Source organism: Vicugna pacos, chromosome 25, assembly GCF_048564905.1.
Source record: "Vicugna pacos chromosome 25, VicPac4, whole genome shotgun sequence".
Taxonomy (NCBI): domain Eukaryota; kingdom Metazoa; phylum Chordata; class Mammalia; order Artiodactyla; family Camelidae; genus Vicugna; species Vicugna pacos.
Window position 1 is genome coordinate 14,484,139 of NC_133011.1, and position 19,959 is coordinate 14,504,097.

A 19,959-nucleotide genomic window follows, 5' to 3' on the forward strand; every position below is an offset into this window, starting at 1 on the left:
CCAGATTCGTGTAATGTCAAACTCTACCATCAGTTTATAATGCCACAGCGAACAGAGAACGTGACGATTAATGCTTTATTGTACGAAGATGGTCTCATAATGCTTCCTAAGAAACATTTTTTTCTAGTGGACTATGTTACCTAAGACTGCAGTTTTACCTTAAAACTAACCTTTCCCTCCTTCCTCCACCGCCCCCCTCAACTCCAAGTTTCATGTGGATTGTACCCCTCCCTCTAACACACACAGACTCACAGAAACTTTTTGACACTGCCCTCCTCGGCCCCCAAACTTTGAAAATCCAGCAAAGCCTCCCCTGGGCCATCTGTATCCCCTGCTCTGCCCTCGGGCCCCAGGCTCGGCCTTCTCCCTTTTCCACCCGCAGTCCTGAAAGTCCGGTTCGGTGGGGACCAGGCGGGGCGGGGTAGGGCGGGGCAGGCCTGCTCCACTGGGGTCGGGCGAGTGGGGGAGAGAGGATAGGGCTGGGTGGGCATGCTAAAAAGCCGCCAGCTTTTCGACGCTGCCTCTGTTTCAGAAATGAGGTATGTACTTTAGAAACTATGCTTGGCCCCGAACTGGCGTTCGGAAGCAAAGAGAAAAACTTTTCAAAACTTTGGTCCAGCCTCTGCTCCCCCGACGCGTAGTTCCCGGATGGTCCGCCCCGGGGCCAAGCTAAGGACTTCCCCTCCCCCTCCCCGCCTCCAGTGAGGCGCGCGGAGCCGCCGCCCCCGTGTCGGGTCGGGCGCGCACCGAGCGGCCGCCGCGGCGGAAATTGTCGGCCTCCTCGGTGCCTGCCCCGCGGCAGCATGGACTACCTGACCACGTTCACGGGGAAGAGCGGGCGCCTTCTGCGGGGCACAGCCAACCGCCTGTGGGGGTTCGGGGGTGGCGGCGAAGCCCGGCAGGTGCGCTTCGAGGATTACCTGAGGGAGCCCGCCCAGGGGGACCCCGGGTGCGGGTCCCTGCCCCACCGGCCCCCGGCGCCGTCCAGCCCGGAGGGACCTGGTGAGCCCAGCCTTCCTTCGCGTCCCGCGCGGCCGACCCGGGCTGAGGGCTGGGGTGGGGAGGCGGCGCTGCGTGGGGGTGCGGGGGGCGCGGGCCGGGCGTTGGCAGGTGTGCGGGGGCCCGGGGGGCGGCGGGCTGGGGTGCGGGGCGGAGGACTCGCCCTGCTCTGGGGACGGAAGACTTTCTGCCCTCTGCGTCGGAGCTCTTCCTGCCCTGCTCTTCCTGCTTGCTTCACCTACACTCGGCTTTTTTTACCCCGCCAACTCTTTCAGGGGTACGGTCCCTTCGTTTTTCCCTCACCCTGGGAGGCAGTTGAACCAATTATGACGCCCGTGCTTTTCATCTTCCAGATCATTAAGAACACCGAGCTTGGCTTGGTTTTGGTTTGGATCATTGTTTTTATTTGATGTTTGTCAGCTGTTAGAATTTGCATCACCACTTAATACGACTTTGGAAAAGAAAATGCTTAACTTACACAGGAACTCAGCGGATTTTTGTGTCGTGTGCTTTGAAAGGCTGCGTGTTGCCTTGAGGTGGCAGAACCTAGAAACTTTTCTCATTACCATTTCTACTGCCTGTTATGTTGGTTTTCTTTCATCGCAGTGACGTTGTACCGTACCTAAAAAAAAATCGGGTATAATAACATGATATTGATATCTTCTGGAATTTTTTTAAGCGCATGCTGAAAAAGTAATGGCATAATGCATATGGTAACTTCTCCAGTGTCCTGGGCTTCCTCTGAGTTATTAAGTGGGAGATCTCTCCTAGTCACTTAACATTTTATTTTTGTTATATGTTTTAATATGCATTTTGGTGTTACGAGAATAAATATATGAACATTAGGGAGTTTAGAAAATAGAGAAAAGTACAAAGAATATAAAGTCTATCCATAACTCCACATCCTGTCATTCACCTTAAAGCTGTGAAACAGTGAGGACCTCTACTGATCTGTGTGTGTAGATGTGTAATATTTAAGCTTTGAAGGAACTTGGATATTAAAGTTTAATTTTAGGATGACCCCTTTTATTAATTTTTCTTCATGTTACATAAAATTTTTTGTCTTCACAATTTCTGTTTATGGAATTAGAAAATAAGAAAAAGGGATACTGTTTCTGCTTTGAAGGACATTAACCAGATGCAGAGTCCTCTTAAAGGTGGGACCAGGGATGAGGACTATAACTTTAAAGTGTTTGAATAAAGGGTTTTTTGTTTGTTTGTTTTTTGGTGTTTTCTTTTTTTTTTTAATGAGTCTTCTTTTGTCTATTGAAAAACAGTTGAAATGTGGCCAGCCTCTAGGCAGTTGAAGAATTCAGAAGTATGTGGTATAACTTAACCAGGAGGGGATATGATCAATATTTTTATAAATATGCCCAAACATATACATCTGATTAATTCATTCAAAAACATTTATTGAGCACACTGCTATATCTGACACTCTTTCAGAGTTGCAACTTCAAAATACTATACAAATCCCTCTTCTGTTGAAGCTGCATTATGAATTCATGGCACATTTTTTAATATTCATGATGCCCCCAAATGTGTGACACAAGTCAAAGAGGCCTGTGATGTCCTAGTTATGACCACAGTCGTGTGGGAAGGTAAATCTTAGCGTTAAGTTGCTGAAAGAATTTGTACAAGTTACTTAATCTCTAAGCCTATATTTTCTTATCTATAAATCATGTTGATCAGATGATCTCAAACGTTCTCACCTCTCAAGCTCTTTTTCATTTGGAATAGAATTAGCAAAAATGATGGGTGGTAAAGCTAGAAAATAGCATTTGGAGGTAAAAACATTGTAAGTCTATAAAATTATGCCTAGAGAGTTCTGAAGGTAGTTCAAGAAATGAGTGCCTCAGAAATAATTTGATCACCCCAAACCATTCTTAAAATAAATATAACTTCCTAAATTGACTTCTTTGAGAGGCAACATGTGCATATACAGGTAATAAAAAAAAAAAGGTTTCTCACTAATTTCTAGACAGCCCTTGCCTGAGATGAAGACTTTTTTCCGGCTCGTACCAGACAGGTTTGGCTATAGGGTTTTTCTCTGTATTTGTGTCCTTCAGAATGAGTTAGTCTGTTTGAAGGATTTCTTCCACCCTTTCTGCTTGTGACTGCTCTTATTTTAGGTTTTTATAACAGCTGCTTAAGTTCCCTGTTGTCTGTCACCGTTCTTTCAGTTCTTTAAACTGACTGGTGTAGCAGTGTATCTTGTGCACTTACACACTTGTAGATTGGCTGCATTTCAGGACTCCATTTCTTGGTGATCTTGCTCCTCACCATTTCATGATCAGTAATGATGTTGATAAAATAGCTTTGCCATTGACAATTTAAGGATAGACCAGATAAAACTTTGGTCATATGTTTCTGATTTCAGTCTGTAGATAAGCAAACCACTCACGGGACTGTGAACGCTAACTGATGCCTTTACTCCCCTCCACGGTGGCTGCTTTTGCTCTTACTAGCTTTCAGTGTTTGCTGACTCCAACATTATAGTCCCCTCAAGGAAAACCATAATTGGGCCTTAGACACATTAAGGAGCTAATCACACCTACTCTAGTTAATAACAATTACAGAGAAAACGTCTTATGATACAATTTTTGTTCCTGCTTAAAGAATAAAATATGTTCTGTCTCAAAAAAGGTTTTTGGAACTTGAGTATAGCTCTTGTTTGGAGGCATGACCATAACCTATATCGGGTAGTGTATAAAAGTATTCACTTTACTAGATCACATGGCAATAACTAAGAAAGTAGATACATTTAACATGTTAAGAGACTCAACTTAAGTGCAATATAGTTTTTATCATAAACAGCCCTATTATGTCAGCTGTTTTCCCAATTGGTTACAGCATACTTTAAACACATCTCATTCTTATTTAAATTTTCTTTTCATTTACTCTTTGCAGTTAAAAATGATATCTTTCTGGGAAATAGCAACAAGAATCAGTGCTGATAAGAACATTTTCTGTGGGGCAGACACTAGCAAATACATTTATTTAATCCTAATAACAACTCTGTAAGATAGGTGCTATTCTTATGCCATTTTCCTGATGAAGAAACTGGGCCAGGCAGAGAAATAAGGGATATCCATTCGAGTGATATCTTCATATTTCTAAGAGTTCTGACCCTATCACACAGGGGAAAAATGTGAGAGGAATGCGGAATTCTATCAGGTATGATGTTAGTTAAAACAAGTTAAATTATGTAAAGGATAGGATGAGTTGTCATTGAAATCTCTTTAGAGTCAGGAGGATATTAAAATGATTAAACTGAAAATGCAAAATCCAATGAAGGTGTTAGAAAACTTAGATGTGTTTTACGTTGGAAATCTCAGATGCAGATTATCTGGAACAGTTAGGTAGTAATTTATGTAGAACCCAGGGAAGACCAAATGCCTCTCAAGGACTTGTTGTACCAATTGTTATAATATTAAAAAAAAAAAAAACTCACTGTCATGAAAGAGGATAACCCTAGAAGTCTGCAGTCTTAGTCTCATTTCCTAAGATGGGCCAGAGAGAAGAATCTCTTCTTGAAGACAACCTGCATCTGCTCTTATGGTAACTCCTACTAAGTTTGAGTTCATATTGTTCCCATAGTCCATCGGTTTTCAAGCATGAAGTAGATTTGCCTATTTTAGAATTGCTTCATATCTCAGGATGGCTGAACTCAAGTTTTATATTATCTGTATTTTAGTACAAAACTGCCACCGAGTAGTGGAAGCTACAATAAAGCAGTGATTCTCAAGCATTAGTGTGCCTCAGAATCACCTGAAAGGCTTGTGAAAAATGTTGGACCTCTCCGCTAGAGTGTCTGAGTCGGTGCTTCTGAGTCAGGCCCGATAGTTTGCATTTCTAACAAGTTCTCAAGTGCCACACTTTGAGAATCACTGTTTTCCTTAGTGGCTAAGTCTTTTATCCATGATGAGGTTAGAAGTGAATACAGAAATGATGAAATTTGTTAAAAGATTAGGATAAATATTTTTGTATTAACTTTAGGAATAATCAGTGTATTTGGTCTTTAAAATATTTGTTGTATTTCAGAGAATTAGGCCTATTAGAGTACAAACTAGTCTTACAAATCTAAAATGAATACTTGTGTAATTTTTTTTGAGTGATTTTAAGGTAAAAGGTGCAAGTATTTGGCTAAATTTAGAAACTATTGGGATGTTTAAGAGAACTTAACATTCATTATATTTAAACTTTTACTGTATTTACTAGAGTTAAGTTTTTAGAAAGATTTTCTTGTTAGAGGCAATTAAAGTGTTTTAAATAGAATATAGTAAATTTATAAATGCAAGTTAGTATATGTGAGAGATTTTAATTACTCAAGTTCATAAATAGGATTATTTAAGGATATTTAGTCTGGTTTTTGTTTGAGTTGATTAAGTATCAAAAGCACCTTAGAAAGTGTGTTAAAATTTACTAGACTTATAAATAGAATATACTTTATAGTTGAAGGCTTAAGGGAAAACTAGGGTATATATATTTGTCTGTCAGTAAATCAAACAATTAAAAAGCAGAGTAACTGCAAAGTTTTTTCTGTATATAAAGGCTCCCCTCATAGCCATTAGCAAACTTAAATTAAGAGGCTCTTGATACATTTTGTTGAACGAATGAATGAATGATGTTAATACCAAAAAGGCGCATGTTTTAAGGTCAAATTAATGTATTAGAGAAAGGCCAAAAATTTGTCTTTGTTTTCTAGCAATCAGTGAAAAAAGAGAAATATGATCAGACATAAATCAGTGTCACTAAGATAAAGATAAACCTGTTGTTTACGCAGGCAAGAGAAATATAACTTTCCCTGATTGTGAGAATAAAAAGAAAAAATTCTCATGGAATTCTAATATAACAAGAAGTATCCTCACCATCTTTATGGTAAATAACAGATTCTAATTTCAAAAGCTATTTTTTTAACACCATGCTTTAATGTAGTTCAGTGGTGTAGTAACAGAATACAAATTAGTAAATCAAGTCTGTACAGGGTGAAAGGAATTAATCTAAATATGCACTTATCTGATAGTTTGTCTTAACTGAAGGGTAGGTGCTAGGTTATAAACTATAGATTTTAGATCATATAGTCAAGATTTTGGATTTTCTGGAGAGTCTAATAGAATTTTGTCCAGTGATGGAAGTATTCTATATTGTCTTGCCCAGTATGGCAGCCACTGGGCAGATGTGGCTGTTGAGCACTTTCTGAAATGTGACCAGTGAGCAACTGAATTGAGGAATCTAGGTCTAGATTCTATATCAGCGTTGTCCAGGATGGTAGCAACTAAGCACATGAAACTGTTTGTTTAAATGACTTTAAATGAAAATTAAATTGAAAATTCAGTTTTCACTCTCACTAGTTCTATTTCAAGTACTCAAAAGCCACAATGCTAGTGGCTGCCATGGCAGACAATGCAGATATAAATCAGTTCTGTTATTGCAGAAAGTTTCTTTGGACAGTATTGTTCTACAGTAGTGAGTCCCAACACTGGCAGCGTGTTAGAATTCCCTGGGCAGATTTTTTTCGATTCTGATGGCAAGGCCCCACCATACCATGAGAACTCTAAAGTTTGGCAATAACCAAAGATATCATAAATCATAATCTGTTAAGTTTAGGACTGCAACCAGTTTTAACTTTCTCAGGTGGCTCTGATGTGTAGGTAGGGTTAAAAAACCATTGACTTTTTTGCTTAATAATGTTTCAGTCAAATTACTGCATCTTGATGAGTTTAGCAGGGTTTTTTGGTTTTTGTTTCTTTTTTTCACCTCCATTTACAAGTACTTTGAGCACGTACTTGTGTTATGACTCAGATTAAGAAAAGATATGCACATTTAAATTGTATGCCAACTTCCGGGTGGAAATGAGACCATAGAAAAACTGAGGTTACAATGAAAAGTTCCTGAAAGCAAGGCATGTTTATGTGCTTGAGAAAGAATATTAATTTATCTATCAGATATTTAGCAAACATCTATTATGTGTCATATATACTACTAGGTGCTGACTATATAGCATGGTTTCTCAACCTTAACGGTATTGATATTTTGTGACATAATTATTTTTGTGGGGGACTGTTATGTGTATTATTTAGGACACAATGTTTAGTATGACCTCTACCCACTAGATGCCTGTAATACTCCCCCATTGTGATAACCAAAATTGTGCCTTGGTTTTCTCAGTTGTAAAGTGGGGATAATAAGGATACCGACTTTATAAGGTTGATGAATTAGGTAAGGTAATGAATGTTAAGTGGTTAGAACAGTGCCTGGCAGTATACTAGGCACTTGATAAATGTTAACTATTATTTTGATTGTCAGATAAATCAGAAATATATGTACATTTCTAAATAGTATTAACTTTTGTGAGGAAGTGCAGGACCTCTTCTTTCCATGCTCCCAGTCTAGAATCATATTTGCTAACAACTGTCTTTAAAAGGGTATTATAAATTTACCGTGTAAGAGACTGGACTAGGTAACAGCTGTGAGCACTTTTCAATCCTCAAATATTGTGATTCTATTTTCATACTAGTAGAAGAGAATGATCAATGTATCTCGTTGTGCTCTGGTACTTAAATTTATGAACACATGTTTTAATATGGTTATTAAAATAGTTTTAGAACTATTTTTATAATAGGTAAAATCATTATAGTATATTTTATACTATTAAATTATTAAAGTGAATACTTTCAGTTTGTTTCAAACTTTAAACTGCAGAAAGCTAGTATATTAGTTTTCTTGCTGTGAGCTGCACTCCATGATGAACTTTTGAAAATGATCCAACAGTTGCAAATTTCATTTTTTAAATGTTTAATGAACTCTTGGGATATTATGAAACACAGATTGAAAAACTACTATTAGGGAAAGTAAATGTAGACAAATACTTACTCCTAAAATCAATTAAGAAGGGATATATACTGTTAGTTAAAAGTAATCCAGAATTGTATCTTGCATTGCTTAAAAAATTTAAATTGCAAAATGAGGAAAGTGTTTTTGGCTCTCTCTGCTGTTTATGAAATAGCAGAAATGAATTACTGTTTAAAATTTAAAATAATTTTAATGTTTTATCACAAAAAAATCAGATTTAAATATATTCTGTTCAATGAAGAAAAAATTAACAATATAGTGATAAGCAAAAATAATACGTTTTTCCCTAAGAATGGTACCATTTTACATTTCCACCATAAATGTAGAAGAATGTCTCTTTTTCTGCAGCCAGTCTGTAGTCAGCTTTTGAATTTTAGCAAACTGATAGATGAGAAATGGTATCCCAGTGTAGTTTAAATTGCATTTTTCTAATTATAAGTTAGATGGAACACATTTTTATATGTTTAAGGGTCACTTTTACCTTCTCTTGTGAATTATATGATCATATCTTTTGCCTGTTTTTCCATCTGAATTTCCATCTTTTTTCTCCCTCAGTTTTTAAGAGTTCTTTAGATATTTAGGATATAAAATTAGGAGCTCTATATGTATATATTTTTTACTTTGTTTACCTTTCTTTATTAAAAATGACTAAATTATGTACAGTTCAAGTTGTTGCTTCAAAACATTAATTCATTCTAATTGGATGCTTGTCATGATGTGTCAGGCTCTGTTAGGCACTGAGGAGGCATTGTGGAACAAATCGAGCAAGGTGTTTTGTAGGTTACAGTTTAGTGGAAGAGATTAGAAAAACTGTGTCAGATACTGTAAAAGAGACAAGATGCTGTGTGACTAATAACAGTGGCTTGGGTTAGCTTGGGTGATCAGGAAGATTTTAGGACAGTCTTTTTACGTGTTACAGAGCTAACTGATTTTTGGAGAATTCAGACTTGATTATTAATATTATTATTGGTAATGCTTCATTAGAACTAGTCACCCTAGAAGAAATAAAAGCAAGAATAAACAAATGGGACCTAATGAAACTTACAAGCTTCTGCAGAGCAAAGGAAACCAGAAATAAAACAAGAAGAAAACCTACGGAATGGGAGAAAATTTTTGCAAGTGAAACCGACAAAGGCTTGATCTCCAAAATATATAAGCAGCTCATATGACTCAATAAGAAAAAAATAAACAACCCAATCCAAAAATGAGCAGAAGACCTAAACAAGCAATTCTCCAAGGAAGACATACAAATGATCAAAAGGCACATGAAAAAATGCTCAATATCACTAATTATCAGAGAAATGCAAATCAAAACTACAAAGAGGTATCACCTCACACCAGTCAGAATGGCCATCATTCAAAAATCCAAAAATGACAAATGCTGGAGAGGCTGTGGAGAAAGGGGAACCCTCCTACTCTGCTGGTGGAAATGCAGTTTGGTGCAGCCACTATGGAAAACAGTGTGGAGATTCCTCAAAAGACTAGGAATAGACTTAGCACATGACCCAGGAATCCCACTCCTGGGCTTGTATCCAGAAGGAAATCTACTTCAGGATGACACCTGCACTCCAATGTTCATAGCAGCACTATTTACAATAGCCAAAACATGGAAACAGCCTAAATGTCCATCAACAGGTGACTGGATAAAGAAGAGGTGGTATATTTATACAATGGAATACTACTCAGCCATAAAAACCGACAACATAACGCCATTTGCAGCAACATGGATGCTCCTGGAGAATGTCATTCTAAGTGAAGTAAGCCAGAAAGAGAAAGAAAAATACCATATGAGATCACTCATATGTGGAATCTAAAGACTCATGGACAGAGAATACAGACTTGTGGTTACCAGGGGGGTAGAGGGTGGGAAGGGATAGACTGGGATTTCAAAATTGTAGAATAGATAAACAAGATTACACTGTATAGCACAGGGAAATATACACAAAATGTTATGATAAATCACAGAGAAAAAAATGTGACAATGAGTGTGTATATGTCCATGAATGACTGAAAAATTGTGCTGAACACTGGAATTTGACACAACATTGTAAAATGATTATAAATCAATAAAAAATGTTAAAAAAAAAAAGAACTAGTCACTCAACTGAGCTAATTAGGTAATACAAACAAACTCTACTGTGGTCAAATGTCAATTAAAATTGAATAAAAGTAGAACAATGAAATAGATGTTTTCTAGATCATTTATGCTTAAGTAGAAACAATCTTTCTTAGAAAATTATTGCCTTAATATTGTAATAATTAAGGGTGAATATAGCATTTTGCTGTGGTACTATCTTACTCAGTTTTGAGCTTTTAATTAGTTTTTTAGAGATTGACTTTATTTAAAATTGTTTAGATTGAGAGGAGTGATATTTTATCAATTCACTGCAATCTTTGCTACATGAAGTATAATGAGAAGGTTAACGCTAAGGCAAAATTTAAACTGAAACAGATACCATAAACTTGGTGTTCAAGTGAAATGTCTTGATAAGTGAAAAATAGTTGGCATTTATCTGAAATGAAATGCGCAGAAGTGTGTTTATATGTGAAGGCATATCTTAATCTACTACATGTTATATATAAGGAATTCAGTAATTTAATATTATTCCATAAAGAAGACTATATTATTATAGAAGTAGAGACATTTTCTTATGTGAGGATTAATGTTATATATTTCAGATTTGGTTTGGTTAATTATAATAATAATAATAATTCTTCAAATATAGTTTCTTACTATCAGATTAGATATGTTGAAAGATATGGTCCATAATTTAGTTTTTAGTAACTTCCTTTATGCATTGTATTTTGAACTGACTTCAAGTTTTATAATGTTTCTTAATGGTCAATTTGTAAAGCAAGCAGGGAGGAAAGACATTTACTTTTTTTGACACTTGGTCTTGTTTTAGAGCAGAGAATTCTAGATAGCAACCTGTATTGCTAGTGAGTCTAGTAGATGTCTGCCTGAACTCTATTTAGCAATCCTTGACATCTTTGAAAGGAAAATGGATTTAATAAGGGTTTTACATCCTTTTTTTTGCCCCAGACACTGGCCAAAAGAAGACCCTAGACAAGAAAGATGGGAGACGAATGTCTTTTCAGAAACCCAAAGGGACTATTGAGTATACGGTAAGTTAATTTGTTTTTGAAAAAGCTGATTTCTCTTTGTAATAGTCTTATTTGAAACATTCTTTGTTTATAAATTAGACAAGAGTTGTTAATTGCCTTCTTTCAAAAATCTGTACTTCATTTTCAATAACTGTTGTATTAATAATAGTACTTCAGTCCTTAATTGTATTTTAGGATTTTTTTCCTTAAAGAGTAATTTTATTAAGTGTGATGTAAAGATAATTATTCTAGCAAATTTAATTTAATAAGATGATAATTTACTGGGAGTCAAAGTTCCTGTGCTACAGTACTTTTTATTAGGTTAGGCTTTTTGGAAAATATTTTCTTTCATTACCCCATATAATAGGATCATTGTGAGATCAAATGTGTGATAACATGAATGTAGTTTGTAAACTTCCATATGTTACTGCAAAAAATCTTTTTTTACAGAGAGCTTTTGCATACATTTTTCTAAATAAGATAGATGAGAGCTCATATCATTGCATAGGTGAGAAAGTTTGCACAGAGGTAGAGAGCAGAACTAGATTATTAATCCGTGTCTTTTGGCATCAATTTGATTTTACAAGACCATTAAAGAAAAATATGTATTTATTGTGTTTTTTTACCACCACGTATGTATCTGCTATTCCTGATTTTCCGAGTCTTAAGCCTAATTCAGAATGCCTTTTCAGTCCCATCCTTTTTTGAAATTTAACCCTCGTTACTAGCCTTCCTAAAATCCCAAATTCATGTGTATACTCTTGATGGTTTAGGAGAAAGAGACAGTATCCCACAATGTATTTTGTACTTTTCTGTGTCCTAATATGTCAGTCTATTCTGTTCACTTTGAAAGTTCTTTCCCTTCTGTCTACTTCTCAAATTCCTACCCCTTCTTCAAGATTTAGCTTTAAATATTTTCTGTGAAGTATTTCCTGGACAATTTGGAGCAAATATGGACCTCTGTCTGTACTCCTAACTTTCGTCACATCTGTTGTTTCATTTAAATTGCCCTTTGTCTTTTATATAACCTTTTTTGTCTTACTTATTTTCTGACTCGATTGTAACTCTCTTGTGCACTAAAACCACTTAGTTGTACTTCATTTTATTCTCTGCAGAGCTCTCATAATGCTTTATGTTTCAAGAATGCCAAAGGAATATGTTCACTGGTCAAGTTTTCTTTTCTTTTTCTTTCATGATAATTTGTAAAATCCTATGATTTATGATTTCTATAAATATGATCAGCAGAATATACCAGTGATTCAGAAACAGATTCCTCAGCTTTGGTTCCAATATGTTTTCTAATTTGTACATTTAAATAATAGATTACATACATAAAGATCATTAGAAATAGCATTTTAATTAATATAGGAATACTATGCTAAAGTAGTTTCTAGAAGTTACATATTTTAGAAACTATTTCAGTGAACAATATGTTGATTTAGGGCCTTTGTAAAATAAAAATCACTTGTTTGTGTTTTGTAAGTTTTATTTTGTATTTTGAAATTGCTTGAAATAGAGGCAATGTAATTGTGATGTATTATGATAAAATATATACTCTGTATCATAATAGGTGAGACACTTTGTTAACAATCAGAAAATTTCTCAAGCTATCCTGTCTCCAAGATGGAAATACTGCTTATTAATCAAATGTAAAATTGGTCCTCATAATTCAATTTTTCTGTTTTAACAGATTATTTTTTTTCTTTTAAACAGGTTGAATCAAGGGATTCTTTGAATAGTATAGCCCTGAAATTTGATACAACACCCAACGAACTTGTTCAGTTAAATAAGTTATTCTCCCGAGCAGTTGTTACTGGACAGGTATCTTTTTTTAATGCATTGATGGTTAGAAGCATTCAGTTGTAAAACAGAAAGTATCCATTGCAATATAGTTAATAATACAAAAAAATTTTTTTTATTGAGTTACAGCCAGTTTACAATGTTGTGTCAATTTCTGGTGTACAGCACAATTTTTCAGTCATACATGAATATACATATATTCATTTTCATATTCTTTTTCACCATTAGCTACTACAAGATCTTAAATATATTTCCCTGTGCTATACAGTGTAAAATTATTTATCTATTCTATATATACCTGTCAGTATCTACAAATCTCGAACTCCCAGTCTATCCCTTGCCACCCCTCTCACTGAATACAGAAAATTTAAGGAGAATAATTTTATGCTTGCTTTGAATGAATCATATTGACTCTAGAAGAGAAAAGTAACTTCACTTATACTCATGCAAATTTTTCTTAATACATATTGAAAATAATTGTGAATTGACTTTTGAAATAGTTTTAAAGACCTTTTAAAATATTCAAAGCAGTACATGTACATGACAGAAAATTCACACTTTTAAAAGGAAAGTTATCTCAGACTTAGTTTCCTTTTCCAGAAGCAACCACAGTTACCAGTTTATTATCTTCTTCCAAAAATATTTTAGCCTTTTTTTTTTTTAATTTAACTCTGATTCTGGGAAAATGTTCTATTTAAGCACAACTTGATCTCAGACTTTTTCATGTATGTAGATTGTTGCACTGTATTAATATGCAGGCATGCTTGGAAACATTGTGACCACTGCAGTAAAGCAAATTTCACAGTTAAAGTGAATAACAGAATTTTTTGGTTTCCCAGTGTATATGAAAGTTAACATTTGCGCTATTCTGTAGTCCATTAAGTATGCAGTGGCATTATGTCTTTAGAAAAATACATACCTTAATTTAAAAATACTTTATTGCTGAAAAATGCTAACTATCATCTGAGCCTTCAGTGAATCATAATCTTTTTGCAGTAGTCACTGATCACAGATCTCCATAGCAAATATAATAATAATAAAAAAGTTTGAAATACTGTAAGAATTACCAAAATGTAACACAGAGACACAAAGTGAGCAAATGCTGTCAGAAAAATGATAGTGATCGCTTTGTTCAACACAGGGTTGCCACAGGCCTTTAATTTGTAAAAAAAAAAATGCATTATCTGCAAAGCGCAGCAAGGTGACACACAGTAAAATGAAGTGTTCTTGTGTTATGGCTTAACTGGGCACGGCAAGCTTTAGACTTTCTACTTTTTTGCTACTGTAAACTTTGCTGTAGGGAACACTCCTGTTTCTGTCTCTTTTTATTTATATGTAAGTATAGCTATAGAGTAAAGTCCTAGATGTAAAATGGCTCACTTAAAGGTTATCTGCATTTATAAGTTTTTCTAGCTGTTGCCAGATTGCCCTTTAAGAGGAGCACCTGTAATATATAAGAATTGTTTTTTTCCCCTCACTGTTGCCTAAAGTATGTATTATCGAATTTGTCTAAATTAAATTTAAATATCTTTTTTTACTTTGTTGCAGTTATTTTGATAATAAGTCTTTTAATCTGAAGGTTTTAATATTTTAAATTTATTTCTGAAGGTTGTTGTTAATGGTACTTGCTTAGAGAACACCATCTGATTACTAATATTTTAGTTTGACTAAATCTTCATGTGAATATTTTCTTACAGGTTTTATATGTTCCTGATCCTGAATATGTCTCCAGTGTTGAGAGCTCTCCATCTTTAAGCCCCGTAAGTCCTCTGTCACCAACATCATCTGAGGCAGAATTTGATAAGACCACTGTAAGTTTCCCTACTTTTAAAAGCTACCTAGCAATGTCACTGTATATGTATATAACATATTTTTAATCCTACTTTGACTATGGTTCGAGTGAAATTTTACCTTTTTGTTTTGTTAATTAAACTTGTAAATTCCAGTTTTTAAAGTGGAACATTCTTTATTAAATTAGACCGCTTAAATTGACTTACTATTGGTGGTGGTAGTGGTCCAAAGATATTCATCAGCCTTCTTATAAATTTCATATAATAATTTAACTAAGGAGTTTTACCTAACAAACAAATGTAGCGTGATAGGAAGTCCATGTCCAATTTGATTTTTATTTCAATTTCTATAAATATTTATATAATACTGAAAACTATTGCATTCATTTTTGGCACACTGACTTTTAAAAAATTGTTATCATCTTAGTCATTCTTCAGAATATTAATTTGAAGTAACTGATAGTGGATTAACTTGTCTAGCATTTTTAAGGAATGAATGTTCTATATAAGTTACATTTTACAAATGAATGCCAAGGAACAAAACTTTAATAATTTTGATTAAAATCTCTGAAAGGAATTATGATCTTTGTGCCTTTCCTGTGTAAACACTAGCCATAATTTCCCATTTTCATAATGACCTGATGATTAGGTTTTCATGTAAAATGCTATTGCTCCATTAACTGGCTAGACTCCTGTGGAAAATTCTTCTGTGTTGCTGTGCTGACTTTAAGAGACAGCCTCTTCTCTGCCCCAGTTTGTACTCAAAGTTTTGGATACCAGATGGCAAATTGGTAACAAAATACAAATTATTGTTAATTTGACTATAAATTATTAGGCATTGTTAGTTTCAAAGCTTGAGTATTAGACTAGTTTCAATTCTTTTATGGAGTAAAGGACATGATATTATTGATAACTATTTTTATCCTTGCCTATGGACTTTTTTCTGTGTATTTGTATGTGTGAGACAAAGAAAGAGAGAAAGAAGTAGGGTGTTTTTCAAATTTTGTCGGTATCTTATTTTTATAAAAAATGACAACCCTGTATTTTAGAATGCAGTCACATGAAAGGAATGTATTACATTTATTCTTATCATTGAAGAGAATGGAAGTCAGGTTCTAATGATCTATTACTGGACCAAATATTGCAGGAATACCTTTTTGAACGTGGCCATGCCATTTTCCTGTGGGGCTTACAAAGAGATGTACTTAGAACAGGCAGTGACAAAGGAGAGCAGTGTAGCCTTGGGTAAATTTAGCTTGTGTTCCAAACCCTGGAGCAGAATTGTGAAAAGCTAAACTATAGTATCTTGCCTGAGTAGAAATTTGTGGGGTCCTTTTCTGTTCCTCTGCTTTAACCCAAATCTGCCTACCAAATGGCTTTATTGAAAGGCATAAAGATCAAAGAGTGCTGAACAGCAGTTCAAGGGAGCAAGAAGGCCTTCTACTTGAAAATGCTGTCTTCTTCACTTTTGCCATGTTGGTGAAAGAGGAGGAGAGAATAATAAAGTCAGATGAATGACTTTTTAACTGTCAGTGACTCACTGCTGTCAAAGATGGCCCCAAAATGTCCTCTAATACAACCAGTTATATGAATGAAATCTTTCTCCCTGAGATGGATCTAGGTAAAAGGTAAGAAACATAAAAGTTCTTGAAGTTCCCTTTACCTCGATAGCGATCACCTGCTGATTGTGGGAAATAGTTAGAAATAATTCTTTTGCACAGTAATTTTATAAACTTCAGTTGTATCTTTTTTTACCTAGAAATATTTTTATTACTGGACTTTAAGATAATAGTACCCTATAAGTTTCCATATACAGTGTCTCAAACATTTGTCTCCTATTCTCTGTATAAGTTCCTTAGAAGCAAAGATCTTACACTTTATTAGATATAATTTATATTTGTATTCAAATAATATTTATTGGTATTACTATATGTTTTTCCTAGAAATTGTCAAGACTTTATATTTCTAATATTCTAATTGGTTTCCTGAATGTTTTCTTTGTAATGGCTTACTTGTAAGACTAAAAATGTTGTGTCCCTGGCTTTGTTAGTATAAAGGATCCCAATGGGTTTTTTTTTTTTGATTATTTTACTTTTACATAAAACATGATCTTTGAGAATTATCAGAGTCAAACAATCCCCCCCTTTTATCATATATTGATGAACATAGAAGGTAGAACCAAAGTGAGAGTAAATACATGCTAAAGAGCTAAAATATACCATGTATCAGGTAAAATTCTAAGCAATTTAAAAGAATTTTCTTTTCCTAACCTCAGTCTTATGAGATAAGCACCTGGCCTAGCTGTCTTCGTTTTTCCTTCTAGGTGCATTCTACACTCTTCTCTGTTCCCTTTGGGTGTTAGAGTTCATGAAGGGGCTCCCTTGACCTTTTATTTCTGTTGGTGTTGGTCTTTCAAGAGCATTGGCAGAAGACGAGAGGAACGAGTAGGGGTATATTTATTCTCCTAGCTCACTTCCGGCAAGGTCACGCCAGAGTGGCTGCATTCTCCAGCAGCTCCTCTCTTATCAGATGGCCCTTTCCAAAGAGCCCTCTCTGTCTCTAGGTTTAGGCTATCTCTTTCCCTTACGTCTTTGGGCCTGTGGGCCATAGATAATGAAGCCTCTGTTGTTCGCCCTGGTTTTTTGTACACGCTGCGTACCTTTGTGAATAGTTCCATTATTAAATTCTCCTAAAATCACTCAAATTGGGTGCCATCTGTATATTCCAGTAAAGTAAGATACAGTTCTTATTTTACAGATGAGGAAACGGAGGGAGAAAAGTTAGGTAATTTGTGTCCATCACTCAATTTGCTAGTGGCTGAATTAGGATTTCAATTCAGGTAGTCTGAGTCCAGAGCCTGCATTTTGTATTATACTTCATAGCTGGAAATTGACAAGTCAGAAACTACTATTTCTTAGTAAATAATTAGACTCAACCCCAAAAGATAATATTTAATCATTGTGAGCTGCCACTTTTGCATTATCATCATTTTGTAAGATTCTTTTAATCTAACATTCTTTTGTAAATATAGAACCTTTTTTTTTTAGTTTGTTTGTCTCCTTTGGTTTCTCCTCTCTGCACTCTAAATTTACTTATTATGCTAATGCCATTTTAGATTAGAACTACTAGTGTGATATATTCAGAATGAAATTCAGAGGAAAAATGTTTAAAATAAGTGATGTGGAAAAGTGAAATAATTTTAAATAGTTTTATTTCTGCTTATGTTAATATACTCCACTGAAGGATGGGATAGCAGATTGTTGTATTCTCTTTAATATAAAACGCTGTTTTGTATACTCTAAGTCTAAGAGTTAATAAGAAAAGTAGAGTACTTATAATGTAAGAAAGCATAATTTTGAAATTATATTTCACAGTGGCTAGAAAATGTAATTTTGAAAAAAATACTATTGAAAGATCTATAGAAGACCTAGAAATTCTTACAAGAAAAAATATATAAAATATTAATAAAGTTTAGGCACACTAAAAGCTTCTTTTTTAAGCATAGACAATTATGCTGCTACAGTTACTATTAAAATACTTAAAAAGTACTTCCTATGCATGTGTTAATGAGGAAACTGAGGCATAGAATGAGTAATTTACACAAGATCCCCTAGTTAACGAATGGTAGAGCTGAGATTTAAACCCTGACAGCCCGCATCCAGGTTTTGTGTTGTGTTTTTAACTACCTTTGAACTGCCTTATTGACGAAATGGTGAGGATTAGCAGTACAAATCAGATTCTCTGTGACAGAGACATTCGATCAAAAACTAAAATACAAAAATGTCAAAAATAATAGAAACTAGAAAATTTGTAGTAAAGAACTATCTGGAAGTAATGTAGGAAATTTTTGCTTACCAAAGCAAAAATAAAATTAAAGCAGACAGTTCAGAAGTATTGTTAAAATGATTAAAAGGTGAAGAGAAGCATTGCTTTCTTTTCTCCTATACTTTCAATATTTAAGATTTTCTGGACTTTTTAATATATTGTACTTCTGTTTGTGTAACTTAAAAATTATTAGTTCCTTGTATTAGTTTCCTAGGGCTGCTATGACAAAGGATCACAAAATGGATTTAAATCAGTTCTGGAGACCACATCTGGAAAGAATTAAGCTGTTGGCAGGGTTATGCCCCTGTGGGAGAGCATCCTTTCTTGCCTCTTCTGGCATCTGGTGTTCGCTGGCAATCCTTGTCATTCCTTGTCTTGTTAGACGTATCACTCCAGTTTCTGTCTTTGTAGTCACATGACTGTCTTCTCCCTGTGTGTTTGTGTCTTTACATAGTGGTCTCCTCTTCATGTAAGGAAACCAGTTAAATTGTATTAAGGGGACCCTCCTCTGGTATTACCAGCTTTACTGATTGCATCTGTGAAAAATCGATTTTCAGATAAGGTCACATTCTGAAATAGGGGGTTAGGACTTCAGCATATTTTCTTGGGTGAACCCATAACATTGTCTTCTATAAAATTTCAAGAGAATTACATAATTACATAATTTAATTTAAAGGGAACTTCAGAGGATTTTATAACTCTAGCAAATGAAGTTTTTTTTTTTTAAAGACATTCAGTGAATATTTTCTTCAGGCATAGATAAAATGATATATTAAAGAGTGGTGTTAATTTCTTACAGAGTTTTGGGGAGCTTGAGAATAGTTGTGAAATCTAGTAAGATAAACTTCCATTTTTAATCATGCTAATCACATAATTTATTGACATCTTGAATTTGTTTATCTGTATACCTGAAAACATTAAAGTAATAGTAAACGTGTAGGAAAAAATTTAATTTAATTAAATTTAATTTAAAAATTTAGTTAGAAATATCAGTATAGTTTTAAGAGGTTAAATACTGCATATACTTCAAGAATTGTTCTCACATGTCATCCTTAAACTAGTCACAAACATACCTCTTCCCTCTCTATCCCTCCCTCCCTGCTTTCCCCTCCTTTCTGAGTATATAATATGTATTTAAATTTAAAATAAATTTAAAATCACTAAAATGTGTAACAGATGAAATGCATTTTATATGTTATATATACTAAATACATAAATTATAATTTTAACTTTCATGCTTTTAAGCCTAAATTTTCATATGTAAATTTATATATACTTTATTATATAGTAAATGTAAACTTACAGTACATATATTAAAATAGTTAAATAACTATAAATACCATATGTATAAATAACACATAAATTATATATTATCTATATATTGTGTAATATAATTTAGCTTTGGTGCTTTTAAACTTAATTTAAATACCAGCAGTTTATTGGGAAGTTATAATTTTTTAATTCATGTACTTTTTAAATGATGGTGCTATAATTATACCTTGGCCTTACGTTCTCAGAACAAAATTTTATATTTCAAATATGTGAAAAAATAGTAGGACTTTGTATTTATGTGGATTTTAGGAAA

General features: G+C 34.4%; 1 protein-coding gene across 3 annotated transcripts in view; it reads left to right on the forward strand.

Moving 5' to 3' along the window:
• Nucleotides 1-417: 417 nt before the first annotated feature.
• The window catches only part of OXR1 (oxidation resistance 1), a 71,190-nt gene continuing 51,648 nt past the window's right edge, over nt 418-19,959 (forward strand). Inside the window, exons 1-4 of one of the 3 annotated variants that reach the window (XM_072949605.1) lie at nt 418-1,002; nt 10,898-10,980; nt 12,673-12,780; nt 14,457-14,570. In XM_072949605.1, coding sequence (XP_072805706.1) covers nt 804-1,002; nt 10,898-10,980; nt 12,673-12,780; nt 14,457-14,570 — 504 coding nt within the window. In that variant the 5' untranslated portion in view covers nt 418-803. The remainder of the gene's footprint in view (nt 1,003-10,897; nt 10,981-12,672; nt 12,781-14,456; nt 14,571-19,959) is intronic. The other 2 variants (XM_031691242.2, XM_031691243.2) reach the window with 2 other exon arrangements.